At 36.0% G+C, this 14,503-nt stretch overlaps 1 protein-coding gene across 1 annotated transcript; it reads left to right on the top strand.

Moving 5' to 3' along the window:
- Positions 1–578: 578 nt before the first annotated feature.
- LOC145800839 (uncharacterized) lies at positions 579–2,402 on the top strand. Its single transcript, XM_082890587.1, has 2 exons — positions 579–1,391; positions 1,434–2,402. The coding sequence occupies exons 1-2, from the start codon at positions 579–581 to the stop codon at positions 2,400–2,402; spliced, it is 1,782 nt and encodes a 593-aa protein (XP_082746713.1).
- Positions 2,403–14,503: the final 12,101 nt, after the last annotated feature.

Genomic DNA, 14,503 nt, shown 5'->3' with positions numbered 1-14,503 from the left:
ATATCAACTAGGCCCCTTTCCGAACGGTTTCACCGAAAGAGTGGGCGACCTTTTTGACTTTTGGAGCCTTCAGTATATCATGCCCGACCCAAGCAGAATTGTGAGGAGAGATGGGTTAGTGGACTTCAGGGACTGGAGGATCTATCGGGAGGAGCCGGTGATGCTACTAGGGCATCGTGTGTGCGAAACTGCTATCTTCGTAAGGGTGCTGTGGCGATTCATGGGACTTTTCCAAGCCACATGGGAGCCGGAAGCCCTGGTGTGGAGAGACTTTCCTTGGCTATTTTAAGGGGTCTTAAGGGAACTATAAGCTAGGCTAATTGATTGTTTTGTATGCTCACATGTAAAAATTTCCTAGTTTAGAATTGTGAGTGTAAAAGTCAACTCGAATTGTAGGGACTATCTTTTGCCCATAGTATGTTATTTAATCTTTTCCTTTATTTTATTTGTATTTGCTAATTATAGCTTATCTAATCTAATTAATGAAGTCTTTTTTTTAACTATCCTTGCACATAAGTATAATAATAATAATGATAATAAATAAATGAATAAATCACAAGAAAATCCCATCATGCAGAATGGCTGGACGAATAAGAAATAATAACAACAGTAATGGTGATGGAGTGCCTGATGGCGATGTTGCTCGAATTATACGCGCGATTACTGATAGGGTAGGCAATATACCACCCCGAAACCAAGATCAAAACAAATCGGAGATGATAGCAAAATTTGAAAAGCTACGTCCCCACAAATTCCTTGGTGGATCAAACCCCCATGAAACTGAAGCTTGGTTAAGACAAATTAAGAAGTTGCTAGATACTTCCGATATCCGAAATGAACAAGATAGAGTGACCATGGCGTCATTTCAAATGGAAGGGGAAGCAGATCATTGGTGGGAAATGATCAAAAGTACTCGACATGTAGAGACATTAACTTGGAGACAGTTCGAAGACCTGTTCATGGAAAAGTATTTTCCTAACTTGCTAAGACAAGAAATGATTCAAGAGTTCCTTCAACTGAAACAAGGAAAAATGTCAGTCGCTCAATATGCGAACCGTTTTGAAGCTCTTTCACGGTACGCTTCAGCCATAGTAGCAAATAAAGAGGATAAGGTTAGGCGATTTGAATGGGGCTTGGACACAGACATTACAGGAATATTGATCGCAGTGCAACTCTCCACTTATGCCCAAATGGTGGATCGAGCTTTAATTGTGGAACGAGAGTTAGCAGATTCTGAACGCATTCGAAATCAGCGATCAAGGAACAACAACCAACCACGCGGAGGAGGCCCAGTCCGTAACACCAGAAACCATCTTATGCCAGCACTCTATGCCGGAGGAATGCAACAGCAACAAAGGCAGAATCGAGGAAACCAACAAGGAGAAAACTTTGTAAATGAGTGGAAATGAAGATGTTTCAGATGTGGTCAACAGGGGCATCGTCGAAGTGAGTGTCCTCAAGGTGGGGAGTATTTTATGGATCAGCGAGGGGCACAACGATACTACAGATGCCAACCTGGGCAAGGTTCTAAGCCTACTCAAAATACTCAGACCAACAAAGGGCAGCCACAAGCCTCTAGGAATGCAGGCCGACCAAGAACACAACCACAAGGAGCTGGAAATGGGAAGAAACCAGGAGAGGCTAACCAACAAGCAGTAGGGAGAATGTATGCTCTCCAAGAAGAAGAAGATGTTGATAACCCATCAGTGATTCAAGGTATGTTAATCCTTATGAATTCCTGGGTTAAAGTATTGTTTGATTCTGGAGCTTCGCATTCTTTTATATCCACTGCATGTGTGACAAGTTTGGGTTTAGAACCAGAAGCGTTAGAGATAGCTATGAGTGTCGCTTCACCCTTAGGAGGTCAAACCCGAGTAAATCTAGTATGTAAATCTTGTGAGCTAGAAATCTCCGGTTCATTTCTGATCTGTGATCTAAGAGTTATGGATATGTCTGATTTTGATGTCATCCTAGGAATGGATTGGTTGTCAGTTCATCGAGCCATTATTGATTGTTACTGTAAGACAGTGACAGTATCCCCCCTTAACGGCACGAAAGTTCAATTTAAAGGAGATAGACAAGATTCTCTAACTCAAACGTGTCGCAAGTCGCGATGGCATGATCAACTGAACGGATGGTTGGCAAGCCTAATTTTGGTAGACGAAAATCGAGAGGATCCAGGATTACCCCATGTGGTGTGCGAGTACGCTGACGTTTTCCCTGACGAATTGCCGGGATTACCCCTAAAACGAGACGTAGATTTCACGATTGAGCTTCAACCTGGGACTTCGCCGATTTCAATAACACCACATCGTATGGCGCCAGCTGAACTTCGAGAATTGAAGGAACAGTTGCAAGAACTGTTGAATAAAAAGTTCATCAGACCAAGCACGTCCCCTTGAGGAGTGCCAACATTATTTGCGAAGAAGAAGGACGGAACCTTAAGATCGTGCATCGATTATCGACAACTAAATCGAGCCACCATTAAAAATCGATATCCCTTACCCAGAATTGATGACTTGTTCGATCAATTAAGAGGCTCAAAATGTTTTTCCAAAATTGACCTTAGGTCGGGATATCACCAACTTCGTGTCAGAGGAGAAGATATACCCAAAACTGCGTTTCGAACCCGTTATGGCCACTATGAGTTTGTGGTAATGCCATTTGGTTTGACGAATGCGCCTGGGGTATTCATGAGTTTAATGAACAAAATTTTTACCCCCTATTTGGACCAATTTGTGGTAGTATTCATTGACGATATTTTGATATACTCACGATCAGAGGAAGACCACGAGCAACATCTGAGAACCGTTTTGCAAATTCTAAGAGAAAACCAATTGTATGCTAAAGCTAGCAAATGTGAATTTTGGCTGAAGGAAGTAAAGTTCTTAGGTCATGTTGTGTCTGAATCAGGGATATCAGTGGATCCTGCTAAAGTAGAAGCAGTAATGGGGTGGAAACAACCTAAGAATACGTTTGAGATTCGTAGTTTCTTGGGATTAGCAGGTTATTATAGGAGATTCATTTAGGATTTCTCCAAATTAGCCAAGCCGATGACACGCCTAACGCAAAAAGGAGTAAAGTTTGAATGGAACGAAGCGTGTGAGCAGTCATTTCAAGAACTTAAGAAGAGACTGACAAGCGCTCCAATATTAATCATACCCGAACGCGACGTTGGGTACACTGTTTACTGTGATGACTCTAAAGAAGGGTTAGGTAGTGTGTTAATGCAAAACGGGAAGGTAGTGGCTTACGGATCAAGACAATTGAAGAATCATGAGAAAAATTATCCTACTCACGATCTGGAGTTGGTAGCTGTTGTCTATGCACTTAAGACTTGGCGACATTACCTTTATGGAAAAAAATTTGAGATATTTACCGATCACAAAATCTTGAAGTACTTGTTCACACAAAGAGATTTGAACATGAGGCAGAGACGCTGGATGGAGTACCTTGAAGATTACCAATTTACCTCGTCTTATCATCCCGGAAAGGCTAATGTTGTAGCAGATGCACTAAGTCGAAAGACAAGGGAGATTGTAGCCAACATATCAATTAAAGAATGGGAAATGGTAAGCACTGTGAATGGGTTTAAGTTATAACCAGAGACTCAGAATGGGAAGGGTAGGTTGTTTACAATAGTTACAACACCCCAACTTCTTACCAAAGTGTTGGAAGCCCAAAGATTTGATCAGGAGACCGACTTCATCAAGGCCCGATTAGTGACCGAGGAATCTTCACCGGATTGGACACTCCATCAAGATAGTAGTTTAAGGTATTTAGGTAGAATTTTTGTGCCAAACATCGAACAATTAAGAGAGGAAGTACTTAAAGAATTTCACCATTCGATTTTTGCGGTTAATCCGGGAGGAAATAAGATGTACCAGGATCTTAAGCGACAGTATTGGTGGAGTGGAATGAAGAAGGATGTTGCTCAATTCGTATCTAAGTGTTTGACGTGTCAGAAAGTGAAGGCAGAACATCAAAGACCGGCAGAGAAACTCTAACCCTTACCAATACCTAAGTGGAAATGGGAACACATAACAATGGACTTTGTAACGGGATTACCCCGGTCGCCGCAAGGCCATGATGCCATTTAGGTGGTGGTTGATCGATTAACTAAGACGGCACATTTCCTACCAATAGGACCAGCAGGCACACTTGAATCTTTAAGTCGATTATTTATTCGAGAAATCATTAGATTGCATGGAGTACCAGTCTCAATAGTGTCAGATCGTGATTCTCGTTTTACGTCACAGTTCTGGCAAAGTCTGCAAAAGGCCTTGGGTACAGAGTTGTGTTTTAGTACAGCTTTTCACCCTCAAACTGACGGTCAATCAGAAAGAACAATTCAGACTTTAGAAGACATGCTTCGAGCTTGTGTGATGGACTTTAAAGGTAGTTGGGAGAAATATTTGCCACTAGTCGAATTTTCTTACAATAACAGTTTTCAAGCAAGTATTGGTATGGCACCGTATGAAGCTTTGTACGGACGGCCTTGCCGATCACTAATATGTTGGACAGAAGTCGGAGAAGCACCTCTTTTAAGGCCAGCGTTAGTTCAAGAAACTACCGAGAAGGTGAAACTAATTAGGCAAAGGCTTGAGACCGCTCAGAGTAGGCAGAAAAGCTATGCAGATCAAAGGAGAAGACCTTTAACATTTAAAGTTGGAGATCATGTGTTTCTGAAAATACAGCCTCGCCGAGGAATTGTTCGTTTCGGAAAGAAGGGAAAGTTGTCACCTCGCTTCATAGGGCCTTTCGAAATTTTGGACAAAATAGGAGAAGTGGCGTACTGTTTGGCTCTGCCGCCTCAACTGGCTGGAGTACATAATGTTTTCCACGTCTCTATGCTACGGAAATACGAGCCACACCTTTCTCACATCATCAATTGGGAGGAAATTAATCTTGATGAAGACGTGACCTTTGAAGAAAAGCCTGTCAAGATTTTAGATCGTCGCGAGAAGAAATTACGAGGCAAAACTATACCATTGGTTCGAGTTCTCTGGAGACATCGTGGGGCGGAAGAGTCAACGTGGGAGCGAGAAGATATGATACGTGTCAATTACCCTCAACTTTTCGAGTCTAAAGGTACGAATTAATTTCGAGGACGAAATTTTCTTTTAGGAGGGTAGATTGTGAAAACCCATCATTTAATTATTCTTAAAAGAAAATTAATTAATTAATTAATTTTGTCTACAGTCTATCTGAATTGTATTTTAGTGTAAAAGTTAGTTTTAAATTAACTCAATTCAATCACTAACAAAGGCATTATTAAGAATAATAATTTTGTGAGTGTTCAATATTTGTTGTTTATAAATTATTTTAATTAGGATTCAATATAATAATTATTCTTACTAAATACCTTAGTTAAAAATCTTAGTGTATCAATTTTCAGAAACCCACACAAATACAAATACAAAAAAAAAAAAAAAAGGGAATCAAACCTTTGCAGAAATTTGGTGGATGCTTTCCACGTGTTGATTTGCATGCTTGTTTAGGGAAGAAGAGCTAATGATACTCTTGGAATTGAGAGAAAGAAAACTTAGAATGAAGAGAGAGAAAGAGAGAGAGAGAGAGAGAGAGAGATTTGTGCAACAAGCATTGTATATATATATATGCATGCAAGTCTTCATTGTCTATAGGGTGCATGCAAGCATTCGGAGAGAAAAAAAAAGAAGAAGAGAGAAATCCCTGAAGCAACCAAGCTTAGTGATATGAGAGGAAGAAGAGTAGGAGATTAAGGAAGCCAAAATTCTCAACCATTTTGTCACCCTACAACTAAGTAAGAAAACCTTTTCAACCCTCTCATATCTTTTTATTAGTGAAACTTTCAGATTACTTCCTTGTGATTAAAATGACTACTCATAAATAGAAATTTTATATGTATGTGTAGGAAAACTGTGTTGAGAATAATCTGTTTTGAATCTGTCAGCATGTTTACCTGAATTTTTAGATAATTTTATACTCAAAATTTCGAGATGATTTCTTCTACAAAGTTGTTGATAATGATGTCTAGTTTATCCAAAAATTTTTGGAAACAATTTTTGAGCTTTCTACGAATTTATACAAATTTTTAACTAAATCTGAAACTGTGTTGAGAATAATCTGTTTTGAATCTGCCATCATGTTTACCCGAATTTTTAGATAATTTTATACTCAAAATTTCGAGATGATTTCTTCTACAAAATTGTTGATAATGATGTCTAGTTTATCCAAAAATTTTTGGAAACACTTTTTAAGCTTTCTACGAATTTATACAAATTTCTAACTAAATCTGAAACTGTGAGACAGATTTTACCATGTATTTGAAAATTTATTTAAAATTCTATACTAAGCCAAATCTGGTAATTTCTAACTAAAAGATGAAATTTGAGAAGTCTAGTTTCATGATAAATTTTTAGATTATGGGTTTGATCTATAAATTTAAGCACGGAATTAATGTAAGGAAATGTGACAAAGCTGTGTCATAAACACCCTTGGAATTTGTTTAGAATTATTTATAAGTTATTTTTGGAAAATACTTTCTGAAAAATAACCATAACATGTTTATTGAGTATCCTGTAGATTGATATGAATTTTAGAGTTGTATAAGTAATGTATTTATAATTTTATTTGCAAGATATATATTCTGAAAAATTTTCTAGACAGGATAAAATCACCACAATAATATTATGCTAGTCTAATTTTGTAAATCAAAAATTTGTGCATGTGTGTATTTAGGGTTTAATTCTTGTATCTAAGTTATTATTTCATACCATGGTTTAAATAAATTGTTTATTTAAATTCTGTACTTTTATTTAGTATTGTGTGACACATGCAATATTTTATGATTGGGAATTTTAATGAGTTGGTATAACATTACTTGTGATTAAAAATTTGGAATTATTTGTGATTAATATCAAAATTAACTGAAATGATTAACGGCATATACAAAGTTAACAATTGATGGTTAATACCAGTTGTTCGGGGTGAGTCTTGGTTTAAAGACTGTACGGGATTAAGAGTTGATGGTTAACACCGGTTGTTCAGGGTGAGCCCTGGTTTTGAGAATTCTCACGTAGATTGTGTTGCGAAACTCTAAGATGGCACGGGACTTATTTGACCCATTTTCGGTATTCGGTTTTGGAATAAGAGTGGATGTGCAGGTGGCACACAGGGAGGTTACTTACCCCTGGCAGACCGTTTCCTTGGGGCAGACCACGGATGCCACTACTTGGGTATATAACTCCGGATGTGGGCATCCCTGGTAGTTACAGTTGGTAACACTTAAATATTTGACCAAGAGAGGGTTTCAAATTAACTGTTGCCATGCTTAGTGGTTGGTAAGTTAAATCTCTTTGGTGAGATTTCGAGTGTCACCTAATTTATAAAAATTACTGAAATTATTCTAATGGTTGTAATTTCTGTGTATAATTATATTGTTATCTCATGTTTAGAATATTATTTTTCTCTTAAAAAGAATAGTAGGTTGGTTACGTTTTCTTACTGTGTTGCAAAACTCATGGCATATATTTTGTTGCTCTGGCGTTTCATGCCAGATTATGTTGAAGAAGGGACTGAGGCTGAAATTGGAGCTGCTGCCAATATCGAACCTTGGCTGACTTAGAGTCAAGATTTTATCGAAATAAAATCCTGTTATCCCTTGTATTAGGATTTAACTATGTTGTGACGTTGGGTGTGAATTTGTAGTTTTATTTTGTTGTTGGACTTTGACTATGTAAGAACTTAAAAGTTCCTAATTAGTAGTTAAAAATTTATCTAGCAAGTTATCGTTATTTAAATCTTATGACGTTTCAAAAAAAAATTTGGGGCGTTACAGCTGAGCTCGAGGTCGAGAAGGCTGCTGAGAAGTCTTCCCAACTGTCTTCTATATCTTGCCATTGATGCCGAGTAGTTTTGTTTCCTTCTTTTACTCCTTGTACCTTGTACTTTGTCCGTATTTGTATGCTTTTAATCCGGCCGACGTGCCATTTTTGTAGTCTGAATAATTTATTTTTCAATATTCAGGCCGAAACGCCTTCTTTCTTCTTTAAATGCATATCTCTGATTTCTTCTTTGAATGTTTGTCTTCTTTTTTCTGCTCTTGTATGATTCTATACTTAGAATAATTTGCATGTCTTCAAAGTACACCTTGACCGTGCAATCTCTTCGGGTAAAATACCTCTATCACAACTTCTAATGTTGCTCATCTCGGTCTTGTCCTAACACTTGAAAATATTGTAACAAATATTTTCACAAGTGTTGCTTAGGACTTGTCACTTTCTCAATGTCTTCTATCAAGACTTCAGTTTTCCATATTTCAAGTTTTGACAACCTGGTAGTCTCGGCAAGTACGCAGATATTGCTTGAACTTGACTTTAACTTGTAAATTTTTCTCAAAAATTTCAACAAGTGTTTAACCATCATCCTTTATCATAATCTCGGCTTAACTTCAGCTTATAAATTTTACTCAAAATTTCAACAAGTGTTAAACCATCTTCCTTTATCATAACTTCGGTTTAATTATAACTTGTAAATTCACACAGAATTTCAACAAGTGTTTAAACCAATCTTCTTCCGATACGACCTCGGTTTAACTTCAACTTGTAAATTTACACAGAATTTCAACAAGTGTTAAATATCACATCGGTTTAACTTCAACTTGTAAATTCACACAGAATTTCAACAAGTGTTAAACATGACCTCGGTTTAACTTCAACTTGGAAATTCACACAGAATTTCAACAAGTGTTAAACATCTTCTCGGTTTAACTTCAACTTGTAAATTCACACAAAATTTCAACAAGTGTTTAAATATCACATCGGTTTAACTTTAACTTGTAAATTCACACAGAATTTCAACAAGTGTTAAACATGACTTCGGTTTAACTTCAACTTGTAAATTCACACCGAATTTCAACAAGTGTTTAAATATCCTATCGGTTTAACTTCAACTTGTAAATTCACACAGAATTTCAACAAGTGTTAAATATCATCTCGGTTTAACTTCAACTTGTAAATTCACACAGAATTTCAACAAGTGTTAAATATGACCTCGGTTTAACTTCAACTTGTAAATTCACACAGAATTTCAACAAGTGTTAAATATCATTTCGGTTTAACCAACTTGTAAATTGCTACAAATTTCAATAAGTGGTAAACATCATCTCAGTTTAACCAACTTGTAAATTGCTACAAATTTCAACAAGTGGTAAACATCATCTCAGTTTAACCAACTTGTAAATTGCTACAAATTTCAACAAGTGGTAAACATATTCTTCTTCTCTCTGCCCCCTGCATGGCTTCCACATACTCCTTTGCGAACCTTATAAAAGGTCTTCAACCTGGCTAACTGCAGTCCAACCTAGTGTGTTTTCTTTTTTATCTTCTGGGATCTGAGATTTGCTCACTGAGCTCTTCTCTTTTCGGACTTAAGTGCCGAGATATTGTCTCCTAGAATCTTGGATCTACTCACTCAGGTTGGGCTCTTCTCTCCTCGGACCTACTCATCTAGGCCGAGATCATGTCTTCTAGGATCCGGGATTTGGAATCCGGGATCTGCTCACTTAGGTTGAGCTCTCGTCTTCTCGGGCCTACTTGTCTAGGCTGAGATCATGTCTTCTTGGATCCGGGATCCAGGATCTGGAATCCGGGATCTGCTCACTCAGGATGAGTTCTTCTATACTTGAATGTTATCTCCTTGGGAGCGCTCATGCCCCCTGTCTTTGCATCCTTTCTGGAAGGGTCTTCGTTCCTCCGCAGGTATCTATCCTTCCATACCTAGAGGTCATCTTCGTTGTAGTATCCGCTTCGATCTGTTGTCTTTGGTGCGTCACCTTATTGGCCAGCGTCTTTCACTCCATGAGTCTGGTCACGAGTTTCTGTGTTGCTATTGTCCCCTTCAACGTTGAGGTTGATAGATCTCCCATTCCCAGCGGGAGCGTTGTCTCCAGTCTGATCCTTCTGTTCGTCATTGGCTATCTATTCTTCTTTCTTTCCCACAGACGGCGCCAAATTTAGTGGGAAATTTTCCGACCACACTGCCAACTCAGTAATTTAGCTAGAGAGCAATGACAGAATAGATAGCACCTGACTGACCTGCAACAGAAATATAAGAATCCCGCGATGGTTCGTCCACCCGGGGGCACTCCAACGATCGAGTTAGTATATCTCTCAAAGATAGTCAATTATTCAACTCACAAGCTTGAGCCTAAAAAGCATACCTTAGACCCATGGGGGTGCCTCTCTTTTATAGCCAACATAAACCTAGTCTCAATAGAAGCCTAACTTCTATGGACTCAGGATTACTGCTAATCTTGGACTCCCAGTAAAATTAGGATAAACTCTCTAAGAGTCTTATCTTAATACAAACTGAAGTCTTTTCTCATTCTAGGACTCTTGTCCCTCATCCAGGTTGAGTTCCCTTTTCATTCTAGGACTCTTATCCCTTATCCATTTATCTCGGATTTCGATATCTTTGGAGATAATCTCGGCCTTGCCGAGATCACCTCGGCGTCATGACCAGGACACGTAATACCTCGGCTGACACGTCGGTATCACCTTACCACGTGTTGATACTTAGAAAATATATCCCCACATTATGTGACTGAGTTGATGCGATATATTTTTTCATTCATTATTTGTAATGTGGTAAAAAGTGGGGTTAAAGTTTGATATGACCGAATGATCAACACCTTGGGCTAAGGGCAAATTGATTTCTTAGGTCTCACATTTATTACATAATAAATAGTGAATAGAAGGATATACCATATCGGCTACCTGAAATACTTATTACATAATTTTTTTTTTTGTTTGTGTGGAAGGGATTGTGTATTAAAGAACATAATTAATAGGTCCAAGTTGGGTAGATATCTAATTAGTAATTAATTAAGTTGATCCCTATAAACACGAAATTTTATTGCATAGGAAGATGAGAATTTCTCAAGTTTTTTTCATCTTTTATTTTATTTTTTGATCAACAAGTAATATTAATTTTATTGACAAAATTCAAAGTACAAGTACAAAGATAAGTACCAATAAAAAAAGGATAATACGAAAAAAACGTATCAAAGTACTCAAGATTATCCCAACTATGTTAACACTTACGAGCCTAATTATTTGCGAGTACTACACTAAGTTGATGAGTAACCAACCATAAACTTCATCTTTTACGGTGTATTTTGTTGTGTGAATTTAATTAAAAGATGAAAATTCTATTAATAATTCATTCGGTAATATATAACGGTCCTTATTGCAAATTGTAAATAAATAATTCTATGTACTCACAAAAAGTGTACATGAAAAACTATGTAGATCAGATTTATTTAGACTGTGATTGGATAAAAAATTTAAAAAAGAAATTTGTGAAACAAATGAAAAAAAAAAGTGAAAAGTTAATGAAATATAAACATTTTTTTTTTCACTTTTCGTTTTCCTTTTTATTTCTCAACACTAATTCTCATTGAAATTCTTGATCTAAATATAGTCTTAGTGTATGATCCACAACACATTATATCGTATAAAATTTAAATAAATACCAATAGGGCTGGGCATAGGGCTATTTGAACAGCCTAACCTGCCCAATCCGAACTGATCCGCGTACAAATAGGCGGTTTTGCAGATACAATACGGGCGGATGCAGTTTGGAATATGACATTATTGGGGGGTTACAGATTTTACCCGCACCCGCAAGAACCTGCCCACACTTAGACTTTTTTTGTTTTTAATATATATTATTTTTAATGATGGAGTTTGCGAGTTTGCAAATATTTTTATTTTATTTAATGGGTTTGAATTGGATTAAGTTAAATAACAATTTATTGTTATTTTATTATTACATTTCGGATTAATGTAAAAGTTAATGAATGATTACTTTTAGGTAAGTTTAAGATTTTGAATGATTTTACTTTAATTGTATTATTGGGTAGTGAATGATTTTGATGATTTAGTTTAAGATTTTGAAAGATGTGTTTGCGTTAGTTTATGATTTTATTTAAAAGTTTAGAATTTTGAATGATTTGTTTGTGTTAAAAATTGATTTTGTTATTTTTAATTTTATAAATTTTAATTCATTAATTATTAATGTTGAGCATTTTAGAAAATGGGGGGAAAAGGGCTCAAAACAAATACTTACAAAAAAGGAAAAAACAAAGGGTCCAAAAATAAATTTTTAAAGAAAAAAGTTCAATTCGCAAATTGTCCACAATCATCCGCACATCCGCGAACCCTATCTATACAAACCGCAACCCATACTGCGGGCGGTTGTTGGTTCAAATTTTCCCAAACTGCACATATGCGGGTGGGTCCAAACCGCAAACCGAACTGTCCAAAACTGAATCATGAGCACCCCTAAATGCCAAACATTTCAATTTATAGATATTTCTTGGATTTGTATTTTTTGGATTTTAAATTTCTTTCATTAGGAATAATTAATTTGCTCCGATCCAGTTTAAATTAGAAGTCACATTGTAATAAACTTTAGAAAGAATTTCATGCAAGTGGGAAATGGAGCAGAAATCACAAAAGAAAAAAAATTACGAAAGAGTGAAATTTTTTGTAGGTACAAGTTTTTGATGTGTTTTTAACACTAAAAATTTACACCTCACTTGTTCGTAATTAAGTTTTATCTTCATGATGCTCTCACCTTACTCATCCTTCCTCATTATTCATCCAACACTGCATCATAATTGAAGAAGGAATTTTCCATATGAAGACAACTTTGAGAGAGAGAGAGAGAGAGAGAGAGAGAGCACCATTAATCAACTCCAGTTCAGTTTCTCTCAAAGTACTATTAAATGCATTTCTGTGCAAAAAAGAGAAAAAGGAAAAAAGAAAAAAACAATTTCTCATTAATTAGATACTTAGCGAGTGCTAAGTGACAGATTTAGAGCTTATTTGCAGTAACTTTTCTCAAGTTGAAAGTTGACAATAAAAAAACAAAAATTAAAAATTTTTCGAAGATTAATTTTTAAAACTTCTTTAAATTATTTATATCTCATAATTAATAGGTAGAAATTAGACTAAATACACTAAGAGAGAGACAGACTCTTAAAAATAAAATGGTTATAAACAACTCAATACACTACACAAAATAAGATTCTTTTTTATAATATTTTTTGTATTTTTTATAGAGGGGTGGGGATCTAGTTTCTTAATTATGAGCCACTCATTAAAGATACAGTTATCGGACAAAATAAAAAAATAAAAATTATGATTTGTGCTTAATTTTATGTACATTTCAAAATTACTGAAGTATTAATTTGTGCTCATTGTTACACCACCACCTGTAATTTCTGTTCTAAAAAAAACTATTAAAGAATTTTAGAAACAATGGAACCAACAAAAGCCCTTTTGATTCTTCATTAATGGCCATGTTCATTTCTGCAATGTACTCTCATCATGGTTCACATTTAAAACTTCTTCTTTTCCACTTCTATAATTTCAGTAATTTTTTTATGTTAAAAATATAACAAATTAAGATTCCTTCTTGAATTCAGAAATGTTTCATTGAAAAAAAAGAAAAGAAAAAAAAAAGAAAAGAGAAGTAAGTGCTTACCCAACCATTATGACGGTGGTAATTTTTCTTTTCACAACTTCATTTAACATCTTAGAACTATCTTAATCTAGTCTATATGTAATCCCCTCCTTTGCTGCTCGTACAACAAAATTGTATTTCTTTCGACTCAGGATGACTTTGATACCAAATGAAACAAATCACTTGGGTAGAAGTTACCATTCGAAACCGGCTTCCAAACTATCACTTTTGCCAATGTGAAACAAGTTAAGATCATAACTCTTTAATTTAAATATGCATAAATATAAGATTAAAACTAAAAAGATCTTGAATTAAAGTAATGTAAAACCCTAATATCAACTTTTTGCACAATAATAACATAAGAACACAAAATGATAGTCATCTTAATCAAAATAGAGAAGGAAAAAAAAAAAAAAGAAATAATAAGAAAGGGAAAATAAGGAAGAAATAATACACTTCTAGGAGAAAAAAAATACTAAACATAGACCATTAATGAAGAGTTATGATACCATTATGGCTCTTACAGACCTTACAGAGAAAAAAAAAAAAGAAAAAGGACGTACATTTTGATAAATACCACAGCCATAGTCATATATAGACTATGGAAAACAATAAAATTCTAAATATATATATATTGAAAAAAGGTACAACAAGAAAAAGAAAAGATTACTAGGAGTGTTGTCATGGCTTGTAAATATCAGATAGAGTTTGCAACACATTAACTTGCAACCTCAAATGCAAGATGTAATCAGCTGTCCTAAGAAGAAGCCGGTCCGGCTTCAACCCGCGGCCGCCCGGTATCAACCTCTGCAGCTTCTTCACTCTCCTCTGCACCGATCCCCGTGCCGCCACTGCCATCCTCCTCCTCCTCCTCCTCCTCTCTCTTCTAATTTGCATTTTTACCCTAGACTCATCTTTGCATCCATTACAACCCATTATCAAATAACCCTAAGTTTGAGCTCTATAGAAAGAGTTTCAAAAAGGGTCG

The sequence above is a fragment of the Camellia sinensis genome, chromosome 10, assembly GCF_055761805.1.
Source record: "Camellia sinensis isolate YWXY chromosome 10, ASM5576180v1, whole genome shotgun sequence".
NCBI classification, from domain to species: Eukaryota; Viridiplantae; Streptophyta; class Magnoliopsida; order Ericales; family Theaceae; genus Camellia; species Camellia sinensis.
Note: the sequence above shows the minus strand (reverse complement) of the source record. Positions and strands in the feature narration are given on the sequence as shown.

Coding starts and splice junctions, on each gene's coding strand:
- LOC145800839 (XM_082890587.1), top strand. CDS start 579: ATGGCTGGACGAATAAGAAATAATAACAACAGTAATGGTGATGGAGTG. Junction 1,392..1,433: donor ACCAACAAGGAGAAAACTTT/GTAAATGAGTGG, acceptor TGTGGTCAACAG/GGGCATCGTCGAAGTGAGTG.